The sequence below is a fragment of the Dermacentor silvarum genome, chromosome 1, assembly GCF_013339745.2.
Source record: "Dermacentor silvarum isolate Dsil-2018 chromosome 1, BIME_Dsil_1.4, whole genome shotgun sequence".
In the NCBI taxonomy this organism is placed as follows: domain Eukaryota; kingdom Metazoa; phylum Arthropoda; class Arachnida; order Ixodida; family Ixodidae; genus Dermacentor; species Dermacentor silvarum.
Window position 1 is genome coordinate 72,871,858 of NC_051154.1, and position 25,255 is coordinate 72,897,112.

The 25,255-nt window shown below is 44.9% G+C and overlaps 1 protein-coding gene across 1 annotated transcript in view; it reads left to right on the forward strand.

Moving 5' to 3' along the window:
- Nucleotides 1-3,136: 3,136 nt before the first annotated feature.
- The window catches only part of LOC119465809 (dnaJ homolog subfamily A member 2-like), a 39,573-nt gene continuing 17,454 nt past the window's right edge, over nt 3,137-25,255 (forward strand). Inside the window, exons 1-5 of the mRNA XM_037726285.2 lie at nt 3,137-3,288; nt 3,718-3,777; nt 4,019-4,121; nt 12,474-12,600; nt 24,402-24,482. Coding sequence (XP_037582213.1) covers nt 3,220-3,288; nt 3,718-3,777; nt 4,019-4,121; nt 12,474-12,600; nt 24,402-24,482 — 440 coding nt within the window. The 5' untranslated portion in view covers nt 3,137-3,219. The remainder of the gene's footprint in view (nt 3,289-3,717; nt 3,778-4,018; nt 4,122-12,473; nt 12,601-24,401; nt 24,483-25,255) is intronic.

A 25,255-nucleotide genomic window follows, 5' to 3' on the forward strand; every position in this document is an offset into this window, starting at 1 on the left:
GGCCAGAAAGCGCCAGCCTTGGAGTCGCACTGCTGTCTACCCGGCTGACAGCGCTGCAGGACGCAGGCCACCCGGTGTCCCTGCACTGGATCCCCGCCCATCCTAGGGATCCCGGGCAACGAGGCAGCCGACACCCTGGCGAAGGACGCCCACCACACCACTGTGCCCCTCAGTCGGGCCGTGACGGAGGGCGACTTCACAGGACTGAGGCTGCGGCGACACCTGGCGACCCACCACCCAGACAAACGGGTGGCACTGGGATGCCCCCCACGACCACTCCCCCAGCGAGGCCTGGCTCGCAGGGAGACCTCGCTCCTTCTCCGGCTCCGCATCGGCTGCAGCTGGACGGCAGCACGCAGCTACCGACTGGGACGAGCGACGTCCCCGGCCTGCAGCTCCTGCGGGGAGCCGGAGACGATCGAACATCTCCTGCTGGCCTGCCCGGCGTACCTCCAGCAGCGGGGCCCACTCCTGCAGGAGTTCCGCCGCCTGGGCCTCCCCTCTGGCAAGGAGGAAGATCTCCTCTTCCCCGGCCGACACCACCTTTCTGCACTTCGAGGCGTCGTGGAGTTCCTTGACTCGTCAGGGCTCTCCGCACGCCTCTAAGGACATTTCTACAAGCGGGAAGGCCTCACGGCCTCCCACCCCACCCCGGGCCTGACCGGCCTGGCACAACACCCCTGCAGACTCTGCAGCACACCAAGGCCTTCCATCTCGGCCTGATACGTGCCACCTATGCCTGCCGGTTTTGCTTCGCCCAGCCATGGCGACTCCACTCTATCCCTTCTTTCGCTCCCACTTACCCCTCCCCGTTGGCGCTGAGCCGTGCTCCCTCAAGGGCTGCAGAAGATAGCGCCAACCCTTTCCCTTTCCCTCAAGAACCACTTATCATCGCTGAATGGCTGCGGCGCGCGATACGACCCTGTCAGGTGACCCTGACGCAGTAGCGCACCCAGGATCTCTGCCAGGGGGGGGTTGACAGTTTGCCAATACCATCTAAACAGCACTAATTTCGATTTCTTCACGGGAAATTGTCAAAAAAATGCGCTTTTTGCTAGTGTGCAGACGATTGCGCGTCTTACATCTTAGTTGCAGTACTAAAATGCGTAAGGAAAGAAAAGGGGTTAAACAAAAGGGGGGGTTAAGTAGGCCTCAGGGGGGGGGGGGGTTACAACCCCCGAATCCCCCCCGTCGGTGCGCCACTGCCCTGACGTCACGAAAACGGCGCGAAACTTTCTTTCGCGCGCTTTTAGTTCCTCCCGCCCGCCATGCACCTTCCAAGCGGTGGTCGCCCTGCCGCTCCGAACGTGCGTTTCATAAGTTTTCCCGTGTTTCCGTAGGAATCTGGGCTTCGTTCTCCGTCGAAATACCTTGCTGCTGCGCGTTTCAGTGCAGCAGCAGGTCAGAGAAAGGGCTAGCATTATTTTCTATCCCCCGGGAAGAACGGAATGTCCTGCGCCGGAAGCAGTGGCTCCATAACATCGGGAGAAAGGATTTGGCCCCTTCTAAGCACGTCGTTCTTTGCGAGGTGATTGTTTCAGCTTTCCTTATATTTGTAGGTGAAGTTGCATGGAGATTTTAATGCCCTTTGTATAGCCGGACTCTTCGTTCAGTTCAATACAGGGCACCTATAACTGTGCATATAGTTTTTCTTTTTTTTTAATTGAGTCGCTGAACTTTTTGTTGACTCTTCGCGCAGTGACAAAGTTTTTTTTTTTGTTTTCGTGCGTGCGTTAGTTTCCAAGTGTATGTAATTTATGAGTTAATAGCTGTAACTCCTAATCTGTAATTGTGTGTGTGTGCGCGCATGCGAGCGTGTGTGTCTGTGTGTGTGCGTGTAAGTGAGCGCCGAGTTGAAATACTTCGTAGTTAACATTGCACTTTTTTTTTAACCACCTACCGGCCCGGTCCGCAACCTTCGGGGCCGCCTAGATCATTCTGTAGTTCAGTGGCGTCAGTTATGAACCACTGGTAGCGATTTTCATCGTGCGAAAAAGCGCGAATAAGCATAAATAGTTGAATCAAACCAAACAATTATCTTCTCTCCTGCATATAGGCTTATGGACGTGAGTTGATTAAGCGAAAGTAAAGTCAATTAATAACCGCTCAATGATATCTTGGCAGCCGTCGTGAAGTAAATAGCCGTACGCCAGAAAGCGAAGTTATGCGTATCTGGCATGTGTTATTCGCGTATGCTCATAACGTACATAACGTACAGCCACGCGCTTTTCATAATCTCCCTGAACTCTGATAAACTTTAACATCTTGAATGCTGTAAGTTGATTATCAATTGCCATAGTCTTAGAAGTTTCCATGTGAGCAATCAGCCTCTTTTTTCTCTTTTTTTTAAGGACTTGGGGTAGTACCAGAGGGGATAGAATACAATTTCTCGTCGTTTCATCGTTACGGAATACAGGCGCGTGCGCTAAGTTCTATATTGTCTATTTCGCAAACACAGAACGTATTTTGCACAGTGACATTGGTACAAAGGATTTTGGCCCACGCGAATTCGCTTTAAATAAAATATCACATGTCTTCTTGGTTACCTTCTTTGAGCTTTTTAAGAGCCCCGATTATGAAACAAATTCTCGTGTATATTCTATGCTGCTTACATTATATGCGCTCAATACACCTCCGCGTTACGAACAGCCCAAGTGGCGACGGAGAGGCAAACCGCTCAGCCACTGCTTGGTACTCATTTTTTCGGAGCGCTTCCGCTTGTTTTTATCAAAGCGTCTTCAACAAAAAAATTGTCACGCCGTTCTGTCGGAAGCGTACTTTTGTCACGACAGTTTCACAAGGGATAAATTCCCATATAACGATTCAAAGGGCCGAATAAACAAGCGCGCGCATTCATTCTAATGCGGCTGCAGCGAGCCACTGGAGGGTTCGGCGTGCCGTGCGCACCGCGCCGGCCCGTGGAGGGGAGAAATCCGAGGAGAACATTGCCTTTAAGATCAACATTCTAAGTCTAGAGGGCGTCACCTTATAATTTGTAGTTGAACGAAAGCATAGCCTTTAAGATCTGATATTGTTATTTCTATAACTTTATTATTCATAGATAAATATGCATGCCTTCGGTGGTGGAGCTACGTTCGGTGGTGGAGCTAAACTAGTCCGTGACGGCGCTGCTGTAGCCAATCCCTCTTCCGGGACGTCAATCGAGTGGCCGAGGCAGGCTGAGGCACAGAAAGCCGAGGTCTTTCATTCTTTGTAAACATGTCTGACGGGAAGTTGTACGATGTTTTAGGTGTTTCAAGAAACGCCACTGAATATGAAATCAAAAAGGTAGGTGTCTGTACTCATGCTGCAGCGTTAAGCCAACTGGATATCTGTGCTGCTGTGTTCATGATAGGTGAAGCGGCTTCCAGAAACTTAGCCCTACTCCTGAATAAGCCTATCTATTCCTTGCGATGATATAGTGTGTCTGCGACGGAGGATATATGTTGTCTGCGACGCTTTGTTAAAGTGTGCATCGGCATTGATGCCTAGGGAAGCGTGATATGTGGATTTCAACTGGTTGAATGCTTCGACCGACGCTTTACTTTTTTCCGAGGTCTTGCGCATTATCTTGCCATCGTAGTTGAGCTGTAGTGACCGGATGGGTTCGATTTAGTGATGCGGCATTGAAGCGTTCGCAGTGGTTTAGTCACTTCAATCGGTCACCTTTTTTTCAAGTCTACTTTATTACTTGGCATTGGTCGTCACACTTTGCAGGCATACAGAAGATTGGCGAAAGAGTACCATCCGGACAAGAATCCACAGGAAGGAGAAAAGGTATTGGATACGCTTTGTGTATGACGTCTTAGGAGAATTGTATTTCGAAAAGATGAAGTGGAAGTTCGGTTCACCTTGTACAATTCTTTTTCTATAAGTAAGCTCGGCTGTCTGGCTTACATGATTTAAGAAGCAATCTTGCACCGCGTGTCTGTGACACGGCTGCGAACAGCGCCAACGTCGAATGAATATCGCCAGGAGGATAATATATCTCCATTGAACTTGTTCTTTATATTTCTAGTTCAAGGAGATCTCCTTCGCCTACGAAGTTCTGACGGACCCAAAGAAGCGAGAAATTTACAACACCTATGGTATCAATGGACTCAAGGAGGGCGTCCACGAAAGTAAGCATGAAAATATTGTTTCTGATAACAGGTATTGGTAAGATCGTCAACTTTCATCAATTGTAAATCTGTCAGCGAAAGCGCGTGCATTCAAAAAAAGTCGCATGGCTGTTTACCTTTGTAAATGTAGCCTCCTCCCCTCTCTTTCTCACTCCTTTTTTTAAATTTCTTAAGCTTAGGTAAGCAGTCATTTGCATGCCTGAGGCTGTGAGAGTCGTTGAGATTTATCCATATTCATGCTAGAAACTATAGCCGTTACAGTGGCTGTGTTTATTTCATGTCTAAAGTATGTTCCTCTGCAGCTGTTCGAAATGTGTTTGGTGTATGTAACACGCATCCAATGGGTGTGCAACAGCAAGAATTGTTTCGCACTCATTTGTTGCTGCATGAGCTAATCGGGGCCACATCCCTTTTACAACATGCATCAATGCAAGTGACATAGTGCTATGCGTGACACGCTTCAAGTGGGAATATGCATGCAGAGTGGCTAATATTGATGAAAGTTGTTTCAAAAAATATGCTATACTCCGTTTCATACCTGGCATGGAATGCTACAAAGGCTATAGGAAGTTCTCTTACTGCTTGCATTCGTGACAGAAAAATAGTGCGGCGCATGTGAAGGAAAGTTTTATATGCACTTCAGTAACGCCTGTAACTGTAGCGACGGGCTTTCCTTTGCATCACCCCGCCGCGCGCGTCGCTCTAGGCGGCCGTGACGGTGTAGCTGCGTGGGGGGGCGCCGCGGCTCAGGGGCTGATGGGGCGTGGCTACAGTGAACACGATCTGTCCATGCCGTTGGGTGGAGTGTCAACACCTGAAGTATTTCTTACACCGTGGCAATGACACATTTCTATGATTAGCAGCCACAGCGCACCACTTGTGCTCGCAACAAAACGTAGTGCGTCACACAGTGTGTCTGAATGGAACGAAAACAAAAACGAACCAAAACCATATTTTTGAACGGAATGAAGACGTAACTGAAATATTTTTGATCGGTTTTTGGTTCAAGGTCAGTAAGCAATCCGAAACAACCGACGTCAGGCAACATCAGAATTAGTGTGTATCTCAGGGGTCCGCATAAGTGCGTATATCAGGCAGGCATAGTGCGAGCGGTAGCCGTTCGAGCGCTCCTCTAATCTAAGCCTGCCATTTGGTGCACTAGCAGGTCGGCATCGTGGCAAAACCCAGGGCTTGCGCGCTCAGAGCTTATCGTTTCGTTTTCTATGGGTACAGCGCTTTGTTACTGAAGTTTTATCCTTCGCTTGTGTTCGTTTAAGTTCGTTTTATCTGAACAGTGGTCTCAAATTACGGCGAGTACACTCGATGACGTGCTGCTTCTGAGATAATGCTCAATGTCAAGGCACTGAGCATGATCTGAGAGTTCAGAATACACTTATTGAGAAAAATTAATACAATGTTTTTATTGTTAATTTGCTTTTTAAATTTTTGCATGAGAACCAAAAGTGTTATGAACCGTTACGGATCATATCTTTTTTTTTTTTTTTTTTCGTTCCGGAGCAGAACCTGAACGGAACTTTTTTCAGTGGAACAAAACTAAAACCAGAATGAAGAACATTTTGTTCCGACACCCTGGCCTTACATACTCGCAGCACAAACGTGCAGAAATTATGTGATTTGACACAACCTTAAGAGGTACCTTTAGCTCGGGGTCAGCTGAGATTTGCCTTTTCAAATGCATGTAAAATGCAGGAATGCTTTTATGGGACAACTGCTGAACCGATTTGAATAAAATTGGTTGCATTGGCGAGAGAAAGTTAAATTCTAGTGACCTTAAAAAACAAATTTCCGATTTATGGTGTGGAATTTCTTTCTCAGATTGCCGAACACTGACAAGTTAAAAAATAATGAAGCACAAATTCTACAAATTCATAACTCTGCATCAAAAATAGATATCATACTTCTGCAAACTGCATCTGTTAGAGCAATGCGGACACATTTGATATATCAATTTACAACTTCACAATTTACAATGAATCATTACAGTGTTTACGAGGGTTTTTGCAAAAGTCCGACTCACAAATTAGTGCTATATTTCAGAGTGGTGTATAATACATCAATTTTGTCCTCTTTAGATGTATTGCGAAGATGCATTTTACAGAATTTTGATAACATTTATTATTGCAGAGTTGTAAGCCATATGTATTTGTGGCCAACACCTAAAATAGTTTGGTATCCAGATTATTCATGCAGATTATTCATGGCACCCATCTTTCAGAAAAACGAGAAACCACCTCATCAGCGATGCGAATACAACAGACAAACTCGATGGCACTAACTTTTCTCATGGTTGCCATTTTTCAAACATTGTTTTCAAACATTGTTTTCAAACATTTTTCCTAAAGAAAGAATTTCAGGTTATTCAATATTCAGAAACTACTTGGGAAATGACACTTCAGCTCTTAAACAATAAACTAGATGGCGCAGCAAGTCCATAGGAGCGCCGGTAGTTTAAATGTTTGTGCGGTCTGTGTGGGGGGGACATATATGACATATGCTCTATGGGCGTGGTAAGGAAAGGGTTAACCAAAGATGATTGCTAATGTTTTTTGACAAGGATTAATTTAATCATGTGCTTTAATTAGAAGAATGTATTTGCTTTTATGACACAACCGTATCTGCTGAATCCCAATTCTAGAGTTGCGGTGAGACAAAACTGACTGCGGTTGGGAAGCTGTGTTCAGTGAAGTTTTCTTTGTGGTAAGCGAAGGTTTAGATCGCAGTGTCTTGCCGTTATGCCATCCAACTTGTGGCCAAAACTAATGTTGCACTCTGCATATTAAGCATAATTTCAAGGGTGATATCTATATATATGTTTATATTAGTCTTGAAGAAAACGGTGTTGAAAGGGCACTGAGAATCAAAATTTATTACTGTTCCGGCGAGAAGAATGTAACCGTAAAATTCTGAGCAAGCGCCTTCACTATGGTGAAAGATAATCCAAGAAAGAGCAAGGGGGGCCCTTGCTCGGACTGAAATTCAAGGGCTGTCGGCACCGGATCCGGCGGCCAGCGAGCTAGGCCTACCGGCTCCTAGCTATCGGCGGCTGTCAGCGGAGCTGACACTGCGGATGTGGCTTTGCAGAAACACGTCTACGGTGCTCGCATTGTCGTGTTTATATTGTAATCATTTGTTTGAAACAAAAGAGCTGTGCAAACACATTTGTTTTCACTTTGTGAAGTTACCCAGTATTACGAGTGTCCATGCAGGAGTGCTGGCACGGTTCTGGGCGGAGCTACGCGCTGCTCGATCATTCGTGCCGTGTCCCCCGATTCGGCATATGCGGCAAGTTGGACTCTTGACGCGTTGTACGACGGATTGCGCGCAAAATCGCACCGTGTCTCGTGCTTAGAGTAGGAGACATGGTAAGATACGGCGTCCGGTTCAATGTGCGGTGCTGCATGCTCCGGCACGCGGCATACGACGATTCGGGGCACATGGGACGTGGATCTGAACCAGCGAGCTGCGTGTAAGCTCCGCCCAGATCCAGCGCCCCAGCGTGTGCACTTGGTAGACTTCATATCCTTGTCAAGAAATACAAAATAAACAACTTTGCACAATGCTACTTCGCTTTACGCGAACACTGTCACTAAAATTATGCCTTTGCGAGCTATAAAACACTTTGCAACGGCGCATTGTGCACTGACGGCTCCTCTGACGGCCAGCGATAGGGCCGGCAGGCCCTATCACTGGCTGGTGGATGCTGCAGTCGACAGCGCTTGTGATTCAGCCCGAACTCGTCAAATAGCGCTTATTTTTGCCAACATGATTAACACTGTACACTTAGGTTACCCGTAATTTAATACAATTGGATTATTCGCACACGTACGAGATAACCGTGCGAGATAATTTTACTGAACTGGTAACTATTTTGTGTCGGAAACGAATTGTAGTAATGCCATTGCAGCCGGCAAGAAAGAAAGAAAGAAAGAAAAAATTCAGAGCCCTTCCACTACTGTGAAGATGGAAGTCAGCGAAGCTGTCACTATGGTGGGTCTGCTGTAATCAATATTGCCCCCACAATGAGAATGGGCGTATCGTCGTTGGGCATCACCCAACCGAACATGTCTATCATGAACGTTCTGGTTGAGAAACTCGCGTTGAAACCTTGCCGTCGCACTGGGGAAGTTGGTGCTAGCGTTGCCGAGGCTTGCACCACCGTTGTTGGGTTCCTGGAGGGCAAGACTACGCTGAAGTTGGCCTCAACGTCTTGCTCCCTCAACTCTGGGTCCGTGGCTCTTCGCTAACGTTTTGCCTGGGCTTCGGAAGCCCTCGCGCTAGAATCGGCACGTCAACGACGAGCCCTTTCCTGAACGCGTTCGCGGCGGCGTTGCTCAAAGAAGTAGTAGTTTAATGATTGGAAAATGGTAGAGAGGTCGGCCGGAAAATGGAGCATCTGGCCTGCTACTCTACGTAAGAGAAGGGGAAGACGGGAAAAAAGAGGGTCACAATGGGGGATGATAATGGGAGGAACGAGGTGAAAGGACACATTACATAAATTTTATTACGAGCGTGAGTCCAGGCCTGTGTCGCCTAAGAAACATGAAAAAGCACACATTGCCTCTATCGTCTGCCAACTCTGTGGCCATGTGCCTAGCAAGAGGTCCTCCGACAGTGGTCTATTGTATAAATGCCTCAAGGTAGCTGCCAGTGTCAGTCTTACGCGCGCATACTCAGGGCACACTACGAGCACATGGTCGATAGTCTCTACAACAGCACAGACTGAACAGTCTGGGGAGTCTGTCTGTCCAGTGATGTGCAAGTATTTGCGCGTGAAAGTGACGCCTAATTGCAGTCTGTGTATCAGGCATGTATGAGGGCGTGGAATTCTATGCAGAACAGGAAATTGTATATCGCGATCCAGCCTTTTAAGGCGGACAATGCATTAGGACACGTCGTCAGTTGCTCATGAATGGCTCATACCCCCGTAAACGCGGCTTCCCCATTGTGACGACAGAAGTGAAATTTTATGCTGGAATGATTAGCGGCAGCGCAGCCAGCTGTGGAAGCAGATGATGACAACGAACGCCGGAGCAGTGGCACCAGCGCATCAAGCACACGCTCATGCTCAGCATGAGCACGGCATGCAACGGCACGAGTGCAAACCGAGGGGGCGCCAACGAGCCAGCTGCGGAAGAAGACGCTCGAGCCAATGCTGGTGATGATAGGTTTTTTTTTTTTTTTACATGCGGACACGATCCTGGGGGAACTAGCCCTTAACAACCGAAGCTGTTAAAAAAGCGGCAAGAAACCGCCCCGCTGGCGCCACCTCTATGGAGGGAACGTTGGAGAATGTCACATGCCAGGTGTGCAGTCATTGGCTGCGGCCAAATGACGGTGTGGTTCTCGGGACGGTGAAAACCTGGCCAGGTTGTCACACGCGGGGTGTCCGATCCGGCGTTTCGGCACGGCAAAATGCCTTGATTCTGGCTGCCGTTCCGGAGCGTCGGACGCTGAATTAGCCCGTGCGTCTGGCGCCTAACGCTAGCTGGTGGGTCCAACGTCTAACGGTAGGTGTTGGGCACGTTTGGGCCCAGCAACTACCGTCCTCCTGAAGGTCGGGCCTCGAGCTGCGCAAGGCAGCCTCCCACTGCTCCTCACTAGATATTAATTGTTTGAGGAAAGAGGGAAGGGTGTGCTTAGGACACCCCCACACGATATGGTTGCAGAGGCGCACCGACGGGTGGGATGGAGGGTTCGGGGGTTCTAACCCCCCCTCCCCCCCCCCCCCTGAGGCCGAGTTACGCTATTACTGACATTCCCGAGTTCTCCCACTCATCAGTCATAAGTGACCTCCTCAGACATTGCCACCACTCACTGCTGCCACCATAAGTGACCTCCTTAGACACTGCCACCACTCACTGCCGCCACAACCGTTTAGGTAAGAGCTTCAACGGATGGCCAAGTGCCCTTGGCCCTGTCAAGGTCTTTCAAGACTTCGAGTAAAACGCTGAATAAACATCGTCATCATCGTTGGTGTCATTATTATTATAATTATTAGGCATTTTATTTGCGGTTGGATTCCTCGGGCTAAAGCAAGGAAATTGCATATTACGTAAAGTGCCTGCCCTCCCCTTCTCCCACAAAAGTTCACTCCCCCCCCTCGGCAGAGATCCTGGGTGTGCTACTGTAAGGTTGAAGTCTCCTCTGGCAAAGATGCAGAATTTACAAGAGGGAGAAAGGTAAATAGAGGGATGAATGTGGTGGAGGAGGTAAAGGGAGGGAAAGGTGCGAGTTTGCAGTTGTTGCCACACCTCTGTTGCTATGGTACGAGGTAAAACAAGAACACTGAGACATTCGGTTTGTATGTTTTATTATTTCTTTAAACTTCAATTCGTCTATTGAAGCAAGAGATGGTCATCCATTCTCTGGCTGGGAGCGTGGCGCCCTCGAGAACGGTAAACGGCGTTTGGTTTGAAATTTAAGCTCTTTCTGCCGTGCGTAGGGATGTAATACCTTGCAGACACGATAGTTAGCGTGCATTGTATGCACTGCGCTTGTCAGCTCAAAATGGCCAGACCTGTTGAAGGGGCCCTTAAAAGGACTGACAACTGATTTTTATGGACCCAGTTTTTTATGGCGCAACGAAAAGCTCACCCTCGGTAGTGTTTACACCTGCAGCGGTTACTTCAAAAAGTGCGTAGATATTTTGTAAGCAGAATTTTTCGATCTGAGCAGCCTCTAAAAAAAAAAGTCCCTCCTCCAGCAACGCTGAGAAGTGATAGCGATGCCGATAGCCCGCCTTGCAAATTGTGAAAGCCGCCCATCGTCCTGCTTTCACTGCAGGGAGTGCAACTGTGGTTAACCACCTATATTTCACCTTTCCAACCACTTTTAAAGGTAAATAGACTGGTACAATAAGTGCATTGTTGCACAGACCTTTCTTATAGTTGTACCGCGTTTTTTCCCCACGTACACGCCTGCGTCATGGCTGGCTTGCCCCCGTCCTCGTTATTCAGTCGATAGATGAGCCAAGCCAATCATCGAAGGCTTATCTGCACATTGTAAGTTATAAAGAACTTATAATAGAAAGAATGTTGCTGCATTTCAATATTAATAAAAAGCCAGGAACAGCGTACACTAGTAGGTCATGTGGTATGTTCATTTTTGCCGCGTGGGTCACCAAAGGTCATTTTTCGTGATTTTTAGTGAATTAAAAACATCAATCCGCGTTTAATGAGAAGAAACGATCTTTTCATCAGCAGGGTTATCTCAAATCATGTTCTGAGCAGTTGTCTGTCCCTTTAAGTAGTGTAATTAAAAATGTTATAATAAACAGCAATGTGAGCAACCGGATATTCTATAATATTTTTGTTAGAGAAATAACACAAGTACAAATGATTTTAAACAGAATGTGTGCGTAGTAGTGTTTCATTGATGCGATTTCATTGTCCTGGAACTGGTTTTTGAAAGCTGTGACCTTGTGAGAACTCTTCATGTGAGCCGTTAGCAGAGCTCTCAATTACCGATTTTATCGTCCTGGCAATTGCCTTGAACATGCTTCAACTCAAGCTACAGCTGCTTCTGTGAGCTTTGCTTTGGTCGCCTTCCCTTTTGTTGGAAATGGAGCCCTTCCTAAATGGTGCCAAAAATAAGAATACTCTGGACTGTGCTTTTCTGTCTATTGGAACCCTGGCCTCCTCCCTTCTCCTTCCAGACTGCTCACTTTCCTGTTTCATTCAAGTAACCCGATTCACCGCAAGGCATTAAGGCCAGTTGCTGGCGCGCGAAAGCTCGTGCCCGTGCACCTTATGTTTGCTGCGCCTCGTGAGGTGTGGTGGTTTGAATCTACAAGACACAAGTCCTGGCTCACTACCTTCGCCTTCTATACAACTGGTAGACATCGTTTCGTACTTCTGTGACTCACCCAGAGCACCAATATTTTTCTCTGATAAGATATCTATGCTCATGCTGTGCTTCGACGTGTACGATCTGTCGTACGCCATCTGCGCATGTGCGAGGCACGTGGATACGAGCTTTCTCGCGCCGGGACACAAACGTGTAGTTTGGCCTTTAGCCGTCGCATCCTTAATCAACAGGTCTGCGAGTTGACGAAACTGGTGGATGTTGCTCGTGAAAGCAGAACCAGCGTTCACATAAGAGAAGTTTTGTCTCAAGATCCTCGTGGCTTCCATGGCCTCACTCAAGTGTGTGAGCATCTGTGCAATGAACTGAAATCTGTCGGGCGTGAGCAGGAAACATTCATAATTGCCAACTTCATGTGCATCTCCTTAGAGAAAATGCCAAGATTTCTTTATCTGAATACCCCTTTATGGGCCATTATAGGGCACATCAGCAAGCACAGCACCTTGATGTTGTTTGCCTCTGGTGCAGGTCCTTTTGCAAGTGAGGACATCTTCTCCCAAATCTTTGGTGGAAGCCCTTTTGGAGGCATGTTTGGCATGGATGGGTCAGCTCGGCGGCGGCGCCAACGGGGTGAAGACACAATCCACCCTCTGAAGTAAGTGTCCTGACGTCTTTAATAGAAGCTCCATTGTTTTTGTGTAGCGTTCCAGCCAGCATAATGCAGTCTATTCCTAACGAATAAGTTGGTGACTCTTGTTTGTTATAAGCAAATGCCTATGGTTTAGCTTTTGCAATTTAACCAGAGAGTACAAAAAAAAAAACTGCGGCAATTTTTTTTTCTTTTCCTATATTCGGTTTTAACCAAAAATGGCTAGTAAAAGCAAATACAAAATGCAAAAAAAAAAAGACTGCAAATCGCATAGTGAACGTTCGAGTAAGCCAATTCCCGAATCGAATATCTGCTGTTCAATTACGCGAATATTCTATATAGTCTGTGTGGAGACCTGCGCCGCGGAGCTTCTCGTGCTCGATGCCGCCCAAGCGAGTATTTCACTTCGTTTAAGGCAACGTATATCTAAATTGGTAGTGTAGCTTCCTTGGAAGCCCACATGTCAAGAAAATGGCAGTTTGTTGCAACTGTCGCCATCTACGTATTGGGGTGACAACTAACAGCAAGAAAAAAATTAAAAGTGATGTCACAACCAGAAATGGCAGTGACGTCAAGATCTTATGCTGCTTGGTGCGAATGTTTGAACTTCTTCAGGGTTCGGGATTTCGACCGCTATGCCAGCAGCTCTTTTTTCTTTTTTTGAGTGCGGCTCGCCTCGGGTGAAGCGCACTCAACTATAGGAGTGGTGTATGTCTTAATGCGATCATAATTAAGCTGTTATTGACGGCAATTGCTCCAGTAGGTTCCTAGGAAGTTGAGCAAATAGGATGGAAATAAATGACAGTGCCACAGAGGTTTCAAAAGCAACTTCACTTTTATTCGTCTATGCAACCAACATAATTGACCAAACAAAACTTGTTTCAATGGTAGAAGAATACTATGGCCAGCACATAGTCGTAATGTATAGCAACATATGCGAAACATTTTCGCAGAATCATTTGCAATTCTGGGCGACATCAAGTATTCATATCGAACAGTTATCAGACAAGACATTGCCGCACATTATCAATTAGAAAACATTAGACTTGCTAATCTAGCTTTCCATCGGACACTCTAAACTAAAGTTAGTTTAGTGCAGAATTGACGCAGATCTATTCGCAGCAGCTGAGCAACACTCGGAAAGCCGCAAACGAAAGCGAGAGACGGCGGATAGGGAGTGGGGGCGGGAACTTGGCGTGACTCTCCAGATTTAAGATTCGTTCACGCCGAACCTCACCATGTAACGGCCTGGATGGTGCCTGCTCTTAAAGGCTCATTCACACTAGGCCAACGCGACACCGATTTTGGTCTGCCAACTGTCGGGTGACAGCGTTTTCCTTCGTGTCGGGGGTCCTCCCAGAGTACTAATATAATAGACTTAAAGAGTGGACACTCCCGTAGGCCACTGCAGCCGACTTTGGCTCACAGTGCACCAGCCTCCAAGATGGCCGCCGCACGCCGCCGAATCTCGGAGGCCATGATTTCATTTTCGTTTCTTTTATTATCATTATTTTTTTTTTGTGTGTGTGTGTGTGTGACCAGTATTACTACGTTGCATGCATCGAGCGATTTCATGCAGGTGCTTGTGCCGCTGTTTATAAGTTGCGACGACAAGCACACAAAGGTGGTGTTTCACTTTGTTAGTTTTATTTAAATTCATATTCGTTACGTTTCAAGCTGTGACTTAGCGCAACAATCATTCCAACTGTTAATGAGGAAGTAGAACTTTATCATTTGTGATATTGTACTTCTAATAGCTCGCACCAAAAGGAGTACAGTCGAACCCGGATATATCGAACCCACATACGAATTATTGTGTATACTGAACAGCAGTAAAATCTCCTTGAAATTTCTTGTATAAATTTTTTTTTGTATATCGAATTACCTATATATATCGAACTATTTTGTTATCCCCTTCAGATTCGATATATCCGGGTTCGACTGTATTCTAAATAAGTGTCATGTTCCTTTGATATCAATCAGCTTGCTGGACAGCCAAGAACATGAAGATAGCAGACAATTTATTGCAGCAAGATTGTGAGAAAAGTGGCAGACACATGAAAAGGGGAAGAAACTGTGAAATGCAAGTAATGGAGAATAATCGGAAATTAATGGCGTGATGGCATTACACTTTACTCAAGCATAACACACACAAGACGTGTTGCACATATCCAGATAATAAAAAAAAATAAAGCTACACAGACAAGCCAGCAATTAATTTACTCAAAATGGGATTGTTTTAGAAGGAATAAATATGACGCTTTTTCTTGTACTTCTACGAATAAGGATGAATTAAGGTAGCAAAATTATGTGAATGGTTGCATGCCAAAATGAAATGGCTACATCAACAATTGGGCACGCAGCATCATTTCGAATGTGTAATCGAGCAAGTCCCTCATTTAACAGCTGCAAGATATTGGCATCTCAGCCAGTTAAGCACTTCAACTGTGCTGGGAGTCTTCAGCTGCTGTCTTCGAAGCCTTGAAATCGTCTTCTGATACTTGGAAATTTGCCCTTGAGTGTGCATGATGTCCTTTGGCTGTAGAGTGTATTTTGAGGAAGGAATAGTGGAGATTCCTGCAACACGTAAGATGACAATTCCTGCAATACGTAAGATGACAGAGGCAGCAGGTAAGCAATACTGGGGCCTTCAAAGCTTTTGAATGTAGATGCTGCATTCCTTTGTGTAAGCAATACTGGAGCCATCAAAGCTTTTAAATTGAAATGCAACATTCCTTCATGTAATGCATATTTTTCTGATCTAACACAGCGACTGTCTCTGGTATTAATGTATGTCATCAAAAATAATGGCTGTGAAGGACGCACTGTTATAAATGCTAAGAAACAAGAAACTTTCTACGGTAAGGACTCTATACACAATTAAAACATGAGAACATGTATCTTCAGCCCAACGCGAAACAGCTAACAACGGTTGAGCGCATTATTGCCATACTGTAAATATTTCACGTGTGTGGCTCTAGAAATAGTCATATTTCCTTCACAAAACTGGCGCACCATACTTTTTCAGAAGCCGCTACGTGCAACCTTCTTGAGTAAGTCAACATAAAGCCCTCTGCCCCGAATGGCATGTGTTCATAGGCCGCATTTCTTAACGAACCATTTTATTTTATTTTCGAACTTCGTCGTTGTTTCGAAAGTGCCTTGAAGTTCGGACGCTGCCGCGTCGCTGTTATCGCTGCAGATATGGAAGTGCTGTGCCAATTGCGCCATCTTGCGCCAAACCACCTAGCTGCGCCAACTTGGCCAAAACACTATCTTCGAATGAAGTCGCAAAATTTTGCGTGTTTCCGTGTTGGCTAGCATTTAGCCCTAGAAGCCAAGCTAAAGCATTCCGTTTCAGCGTCAGCGTCTTTCAATTGTGGGTGTGTTTGTTGGCGCATTGAAACTTGGCCGCAGGAAAAGGAAAATACATGTAGTTTATGCTGTGCAATGCGTTATGAATGTTTTATGTCTTAAGCGTTTGTGTAATGTGCGGACCAGCTTAAGATGACTTGAACTGGCGCTCTTTTTATGAGACAGTCGGGAAAGAAAGACACGCTCTCAGCTGAACGAATAAGTCGTTATACATTTTAGGGCTCGCTTGTACGCCATAATGGTAAATCTACATTGACTAATGGCGAACACCATGCATGTCACGTTTATACAGGGTGTTTCAGTGAACACTTTTCAAAAGGTTTTAAAGGTTGCCTGTGGCAGATAGAACAATTCTAGTTCATGAGCTGGTCTACTTGAAGAGGCGGACATTACTTGCACAAAAAATTGATAGGCATAATCCATCAATTAAAAAAATTCACTAATTATGTTTAAACTAATTACCTTATAGCTCATGGTGCAATTTACAAATGCTAGTCGTGGAGTTCGTAAGGCGGAACGAATTCTCAGGATGACGGCAGTTTCGAGGTAGATTCCCGAACTTTGCGATGAAATTGACATTCACATGGTCGCGAAGGCGAGGCTAAAATACGGTTCCAAGCCAATGAGCAGCGACATCAATTATGGCCATGCGATAGAAGCGCAACTACTTCTCATGGGGCAAAACACTCTAGTTGTTGAAAATTATGCATCCATACCTCTCCAATGGAAACGTTTCGTTTAAGTACAGACCATTCCATTAGAATAGGAAAATGTGAAGTCACAGGCTGCTTCATTCCATCCACGAATAATTCTGAATAACAAACTATGCAGGCTTTCTGAAGTTTGCTCATGACGATGCGTGCCAAGATATGCCGAGAATGTGTTAACGTATTTAACACTGTAATGTCATCAACTCTCTTATGCGTAGCCATAAAAAGTAATGGCTATGTATATATATATATATATATATATATATATATATATATATATATATAGTGTTAACCTTATAAAATTTGATCAGTAACTTTATTTTAGCACTGCCTTTTCACTAAATATTACGTTTTAGCTATGTCTTCAGTACCAGAGAAAAATTACAGGTGGCATGCGTGCTGTGTTCATGAAGAATAAAGTGTTGTTATTGTGAATCATTTCAATGTAATATTGATTTGATCTTAACACCGAAATAACAGATGTGTATTGGTACTAATGACGCATGGATATGCGACTTCGTTGAAAATCTATAACCCATTGCTCTGTATTCATGCAACACTCTCAAGGCTCGCCAGTGTAATGTGTGGTTATAGAATGAGGTCTATAAATATAGATAGGAGTATTCACGCTAGATTGTGACACAATGTTGTGGCGAATGTTCTCATTAAGCTTCATTTGTATTGTTGTGTGCTCAGTAAATGCGATGTTATAGCGATGAGATGTGAGCAGGCGCAGTAGAGTACTTGGCGCAACAAGCCTGGAATGGTAAATGTTAGATTTTTTTTCCAGTGAGAAGTTGGCCTTGCGAAATGTAGATGGGGTGTTACTGTGCCTCCACAAGCCACCATTCCAGGACGTATGGCCTTTCATGGCACCTTTGCTACCATGCGTACATCAACCTTGGCTCGGCCGCGGAACGGCTCGAGTTGTCCCACTCTTGTCGTTTACCATGTTACTCTATGGTCCGGCGACGTCCGTGTCGGCGGCGCGTCGATGGTAGAAGTCGCGTCGTGACGAAGTCTGCGGCTTATCTTGTCACACCTGCACACGGCGTTCACCGATACAGATGGCTGGCTACGTGCGGTGCCTTATTTGTACCATTTTAGCAACCTTGTACCTTTTTCGCCTTGAGAATGGACGAAGTTGAAAGTGCAATCGTCGCTACAGCAGCCTTAGTGTGTTTAACCCCACAAAGCCCAATGTATAATTTTTGATACGCTGATTTCGGCACCTAAAACTGATTTAAGCACTGGAAACCCTATGCAGGGCCCATACAAATGTTTTTGATATACCGGAGGGAGTTCTCAGTTGTGGGTAGTTCAGCAAATCAATTGCTAAGTAATTAATTACCGTACTAATTAATGTGTAGACAATTATTGTTTCATTGTTTTCTTTGTACCAATATACCCCCCTACAGCTGTAAAGAAATGTGAATAAGCTGTTTTAATTTTCTTTGATGTGGAATGGCATTCGGTCTTTGTGGGGTTAAAGGCCCTTGAAGAACCGCCAGGAAAAAAGCCAAGTAGTTGCTGGGTGTCTCCGTAGCTGCAACAAATAAGACGCAGGGAGCGTATGGAAACCTCATGCGGGACTTAGCTCTCGAAGACGCTGAAGCAAACAGGCGCTGGATGCGAATACGTCTTGTGTCTACATGTTCTGATCATTTTGCACATTCACTGCAAGAAATTGTAGCAGTGCCTACCAGGCAACACACTGAAAGATGAGACAGAGCTACTGCTGACGCCATCCGTGTTCATGCCGAATGTGCGCAATGTCCTTGACTACAGCCAGCTGACAGATACTGGTGATAGTGCATTTCAACTCAAGCATGTTTTTATTCATTTTGCGCGCGATTAAGCATTTATACAAGCGTACCTGCTTTGCCTGTTGCGTTGTCAGTGCGATGTTTTTGCTCTGCGACTGCTCTCTCGACGACTGGCCGCGGACGACGGTCGGCAGGCTGGTTTTGTCGGTGTCACGAAAGCCTGTCACACTGCGACGGCTCGCTGTCGTCAGTCACGTCGGTGACATTGTCGGCCGAGTGTGACCGAGTGCTCCTCAGCGACAAAATCTGTCGACTAGTCGACCGATGGTCGGCGGCAGTGTTTTGTCGTTATCTGGTTGGCATCGGTGCTGTGTTGGCCTAGTGAGCCTTAACCGTCACACCGGCTATGTGTGGAATGGTGGTTAAGCCACGTGACGCATGGTTCTTCGTCTGTCACGCAGATTGGCCTTACTATAATCAAACAGCGTAAAGCTGGTTTAGCCCTTCTGTATTGTGGAGAAAAACGGGAAAGAAAAACTTTGTATGGCATTAAACAAAAGACTGCTGCAAAACAAAGGTCATACTTAATCCGCATTGGTATTCAGTACAATGGAACATCACTAATTAGTTTCAGAGGAAGAAAGAAACGCTTGATTGTATTCAACAGAAATTCTATTGATAAAAAAAAATATTTTACAAACCTTCGTACACTAGAAGTGAGTTGTAATCAGTGCTGGCATACTAATTTGAGTGTTCCCTTTAATAATTAAGAGTAGACTGTACCGTATATCCTTATTTCTATGTACCTAAGTTACTGATATCTTTTAGCATCCTTGTTTATGCAATGTTAGTAGACACACGAGCATGTGCAGCACTGTATTTTCTTGCCCATAATATGTAAGCGTTAAATTTGTGGAAACGTTTGTGATATTCGATATTCAGCTTTATTTTTTCTTGATTTGATTGGACATTTGATTTGAAATATATTGTTTGGTATTCTCACACTCCTAAAAAAGGTACTTTTTAAGTGTCTAAAAATACATTAAACAAACGCATGAACATGTGGCGGGCCCATAACGAGAAACCTTCTTAAAAGCCACACACCGTGAGGCTTCACACTGCCTTCACATACCTTGCTGTCGTCACGTGTGCTAGGTATGGTTCAGCACGCATTAGGGAGAATCTACATGCAGTGGCGCGCGATGGCAGTCAGTGCCAGTGCAGTTGAGAGATTGCTTTTCTAATGAAAGATGTCTAGAAAACTGGTGAACTAGATGAAAAAAAGTTAGCCACAGAAAGAAATTGGTGATGTTCATCTGGAAAAGTCGGAGAACGACCGTTTTTTCTTTTGTGTGGAAATGAACAAAAAATAGTTGCTAAATCTTGGGAAAACAAACTTATAAAGCTCAATGCTACATGTATATATATTGCCCGACTTCCGGCACCTTTAGTATACACGATTTAGTTGGCAATGTTCAGTGTTGAAACCAATAATCTTGTATAAGGTGAGTGTACTGTAGGAAGAGTCCGTGGGTGAAATGTGCATTGGTGAGTAAATATTTAATTGATGGAAAGATAAAAATAACTTTATTAGAAAAGTTTCTCAGTGCTGATGTTTAGTTTCATGCAAAAACGCAAGTTAAACTTTTTTTTTTTTGCCAGCAGTATGGCCGGCAGTAGAGAAAATTTATTTGGGGACTTTTGCTCAGTGTTATGGTTCAGTATGTTTTAAATTCCTGATGGTTGAGGCTGCAAGGGTGTTATGCATTCAACCATCTTTGTGATTCTGCTAGGTGGACGTGTTGCATACCTGCCAAGTCTCCCGGATTTGGACCATTTCTTCCGGTTGTACGGTTGACAGGAAAATCTCCCGGAAATTGCTGTTGTGTTCCGTTCCCACGTCCAGTGCTTTGTCAGGCCATATTGGCAAAAAAAAAATCCAACCCAATCTAATCCTGTTAGACGTTCATCGCGTAAAACATTGTTCAGAAAGTAGTAGGGAAACCCTATACATGAGCAGCTCTGCGTTAACCGCAGAGCTGCTCCTTACGCTGACGGGGTTGTTGGGTGCCATAGTGGCCCTAGTCCCATTAAGCTAGCCAGCGAATGCCACTTTCCGCAACTAGCAGCACTAGACTCCATCGTTCTCTTTGGTGTCAGCCACTCTGGCATTGTTTAGGCCTAAGGTCAGTCATGGCTTTAAAAGCAAGCAGCGCTAGCGCAAAAAGTATCTTCAAGTACTTTTAATGTAGTGCTCAGCCGAAGTGACGCTGGGTATTTTGTTGATACCACAGAGCAATGCAGAGTGCGAGCAGCAATTTAACATCATGAAAAATACGAGGATGCAGTGCCGCTCGTCCATGTTACTTTCGCTCGTTCAGGACGCTGGGAAACGCCAACCTCGCAATATGTTAAAGAAATGGAATTTCCTACAATCAAACATTATCTGAAGAATTTTTGAACACCCGCCGTGGTTGCTTAGTGGCTTTGGCATTGCGCTGCTGCTAAGCATGAGTTCGCGGGATCAAATCTAGGCCGTGGTGGCCACATTTAGTTAGGGGCGAAATGCAAAAACGCCCGTGTGCTGTCCATTGGGTGCACGTTAAAGAACCCCAGGTGGTCGAATTTAATCTGGAGTCCCCCACTAGGTGTGCCTCATAATCAGATGGTGGTTGTGGGACGAAAGACCTGAGATTTTAATTAAATTTGAAAGTATTTTTGAAGACAGAATTGGGCAACAATGAAATTTTTGCAAAAGTGAGACCTTGATGTTCATGTGGTCATTTGTATATCTGTAAATAAAATTGTAAGAAAGTGCTTCTGGGAGTACTTGAAACTATCGACATTGGGGTGGGGGGGAGGGGGTTGTGTAACAGACTAACCCCCCCCCCCCCTCCCCTGGTCAGAAGATCGCCCGGATTTAGTTTCTCCGAACTTGGCAGGTATGGTGTTGCATGTGACCTAAACTGCGCAATGACAGCAGTTTAGATGCTGTTGAGAAAATTCAGATCGAGGGTTTCTGCCTTCATGTGAGCTTATTCTATTTAGTCCATTCAGCGCACAGATGAACTAGGTAGGTACACTGGCTGTAGTTTTCGACTGGTCGCTGGGAGACCTAAACGCCGCTTCTATGGCGCCCAGTCTAGCCAGTTAATAGGTACTTTGGGCTGGCCATGGATGAGCCACTCGATCAATGGCAAAATTCTTGGGAAGGTTTCTGCCCTCTACCATGCATGCGAGTGGCGAACTTTTATTGCGGTAATACTGCCGTTTACTGAAAGTCGTGAGTCGATGCAGATCTATTTACAGCAGCCGTACAGCCTGTACAGCTCTTAGAAAGCCTAGAATCCACCCTGCCAGCAAAAGTGTGAATACAGGGGACAACCTCAATGCACCATTTTTAGACATTGTGCATGTGAATGTCAAAAAAGTTGAGTGAGACACTGTAGGGCATCTGAAACATTAACCTTTAGCTGGGCTATGCGTTTCTGGGAAAAATAAACGTGCCCAGCTTCGTCCATGGCCATCGTACCAGGGTCCTTCTAATGTTATCCTTCTGGTTGTGAAACTTCCCTGAAACTTTCGTGAAACTTCCCTTAAAGTTTCATATAGGGACAGAAAGTGGCATCAGAGGCGCTGGGTGAAGTAGAACGGGATCGATCAGCAGCGCCAGATGGCAGGGCTGCTCAGACCATGCAAATCTTTCACAAGGCACCTCTCCCACATATTTCAGCATGTTTGCAGAGTGAACATGCAATGGGAACTTGTGGCAAAATAATTTAATGTGCAATGTGTTAGTACATAACTTACACATAGCACCATTGTGCAACCCCCCCCCCCCCCCCCCCCCCCAGTATCGAGCAGTATTCTCAGTCTCAGCTTCATTCCCGCGAGTGAATAACAACTAAACGTTTCCCACTCGCGCGACTGGATCTCGAATTAAAGTTGCTGCGGTACAGTTGTACAGTTGGAATGTGGACTCATTCCTCGCACAAAATGTTTTTGGTCAGCTGCCTTTATTTACACTATTCTCTAGTTAGTGAATTAGATAGTTATATTTGGTTAGTTATACCCCTGTCACACTGGGTGCAAGGAATGGCATTCACCCCATATTGGTGCTACACAGAAAAATTTATGTAATTTGGTCACGATATCAATGGCGATCATTCCAAAAAAAATTTGCAAGAAATAAACAAGGTATGTGCGAGTGTCTGAAAAGTTGATTCATTTATTTGAAAATAATTATGGGGCGTTGGGGCGTCACTTTGCTGAAATAACACGCATATAAACCTTCCATTTCAGAATGTCTGGCCACCATAAGCCAAGACATGGCTCAGCCAGCTTAGTTGTTTTAGTTGACAAATTGAACACAAACAATATTACTGACATGGCAGCGCTGAACGACGACTATCAGTTGCAGCAGGTGAAGCAGTTAGTTGCTGTGTACTTTGCTTTGTATGTGAACACAGGGTTTATTGTGCCAACATTCACACATTGATAGTAGCAGTCGACCATTGCTTATGCACAGAACTGCTGCGGTGTCCATCGGGTGTCTGCTTCAATGCCCTCCTACTTGCGCCAGCGTCGCGGTGCATCCACTGCGCTCTATATGGGGTGCTATATCAGGCGCTCCCATAGCCTTACACAAGAGGTTTGATACCAGAAGAAAAGCATTGAAGGATCCTGACGATACCATAAATGTTTTTGCAATTTTCAATGCTTGTTATTTTGTTAAACTGCGATTAAACTTCACTTTTGCAATAAATGGTTGAGATTTATATAAATAAGCACTTAAAATATTGTCTCCATTGTTTTTCGTAAAGCATTTCACAGTATAAAAATGTGGTTATCTTGTGTTAAAATTTGGTATACAATCAACGTCCGATTTTTCGGACTTCCTAGGATCTGCGAAAACGTCCAAAAAATCGGGTAATCCGAAAAAATGAATGCATGGCCCATGTTCACTGCCCCCAAGGGCTCAAATCGCCACAGGCATGTCCGAAATAACTCTAAAGGCCTGTCAGTACACTTTTAGGTGTATTGGTGCTCATACTGTGGTAGTAACGGCAGGTGTCCGCGGGTGTAATGAAGGAAAATATACTGTGCCCCGTGACAATTGCCCCTTCCCACTCTTAGTATGCTTAACTGCAATACATGGCGTATGCTTCACTGTGTAACATTGCTTTATTGAGGCGAAGTTGACTTTCGGGAACCGGCATTATGCAACGTGCCATGTTTTCCAAGCTTCGAAGCCATTGGCGAGGATTACAAAAGCGGAGTCATTGCCATTGCAAACAGCGGCAATTGTTTTAATGAAAAACACGTACCGAACCACAAAAGGCTTGGTTGCGAATGTCGGAGCAGCTAGGCCTAGCGTTGCACCGGTGGTGGCTACAGCTGCCAGCGGATCTGCGTGCTAGAGCACCGGTGGTGGCTTCGATTAATATCGTTTCGGACCTGCGATCAATTACAAAAAGTCCGGAATATCGGACTGCAAATGTTTTTTGCGTCCGAAATTTCAGACGTTCTTATACATTGACTCTGTGGAGTACGTGGCGGTGCCGCGAAACCGTCCGAATTATCGGGCAGCTCCGAAAAATCGGGCGTCTGGAAAATCGGGCATCCGGAAAATTTGTCGTTGACTGTATTAGCGTGGTACGGCAGACGTAAATGTTCATTAGAGTAGGTGGCGGTGCCACGCGTATGTTTGAATCCGAAAAATCGGTTGGCTGCTGTAAACTATGCTGTAAACAAATTCTTCATCTTTAAATTCTCTTGGCTGTGACCTGTCAATCATATACTCGAAAATATCACTTATTTGCCCAAGTCTAATAAGAATGCATTAAACAGTTGTTCATGATGCAATATTTCTTCTACTAAATCTTCGTGATAGTTAAAGAAAATGTACTGATGTGAGAGAGAGTGCTTTACATGAGGCCTGAAAATTTTTTTACAGGGTGTCTCTAGAAGATTTTTACAATGGCAAAACCGTGAAACTGCAAGTAGACCACACTGTTATTTGCAAGACCTGTGATGGGTATGTCACTTTTATACTGATCCATGGTGTGATTTGTCCATAGTATATGGCAGTAGTGTTGGTTTTTGATACTTGGTGGTATCAGTTCTCTGAACAGGTTTTAGTAACTTAGTAATAAGTCCTTCGCAGTTCTTGAAACGTGCTTGGTTTGCTATGTGTCTGTGTTATATCTAAAGACTTTTTCTCTCCTGGAAAGTGAATTTATTAATTTGAGAAGTTTATCTACACAATCTTTTCCAGTTTTTTTTTTTTTAAATTTGTGTTTTTGGGCTTTATTATTTTAGAATGGCTTTGTTAGAGAACGTTCATGGTGGTATCATTAGTAGTAGTTACTATTTTCAAAACTGCTTTTTGTTTTGCTTTAGCTTCAGTATATTTTTCTTTAATTATTATATCACTTGCATTTTATCCACTGTACAGTTTCAGGAAGTTCAAATCCACAATTTAAGTAACTTTAGAAAACACATGTGCCACACTTATGTAATATCTCTCTCTCCATTTTTTCGTTTTTTCCTGCTTAAGAAATTAGATTGTGGCAACAGGTGGTTTTCAGAGTTGCTAAATAAATAGAATGGTTGTATTTCAGGCAACTGTTGTTTTCTCTTTTGATACATAAATATGTATCGGACACAATTCAAGCGCACATGAACGTGCATTGTCTGCTGAGCATTATCAGACTGAATGCAAAATGTCATTACTCGCAACTACACATTTAAAAAAGACCATACTTTGACACAAGAAGTGTGCTTGCATTTGTGCAGAGGCACTGAGAT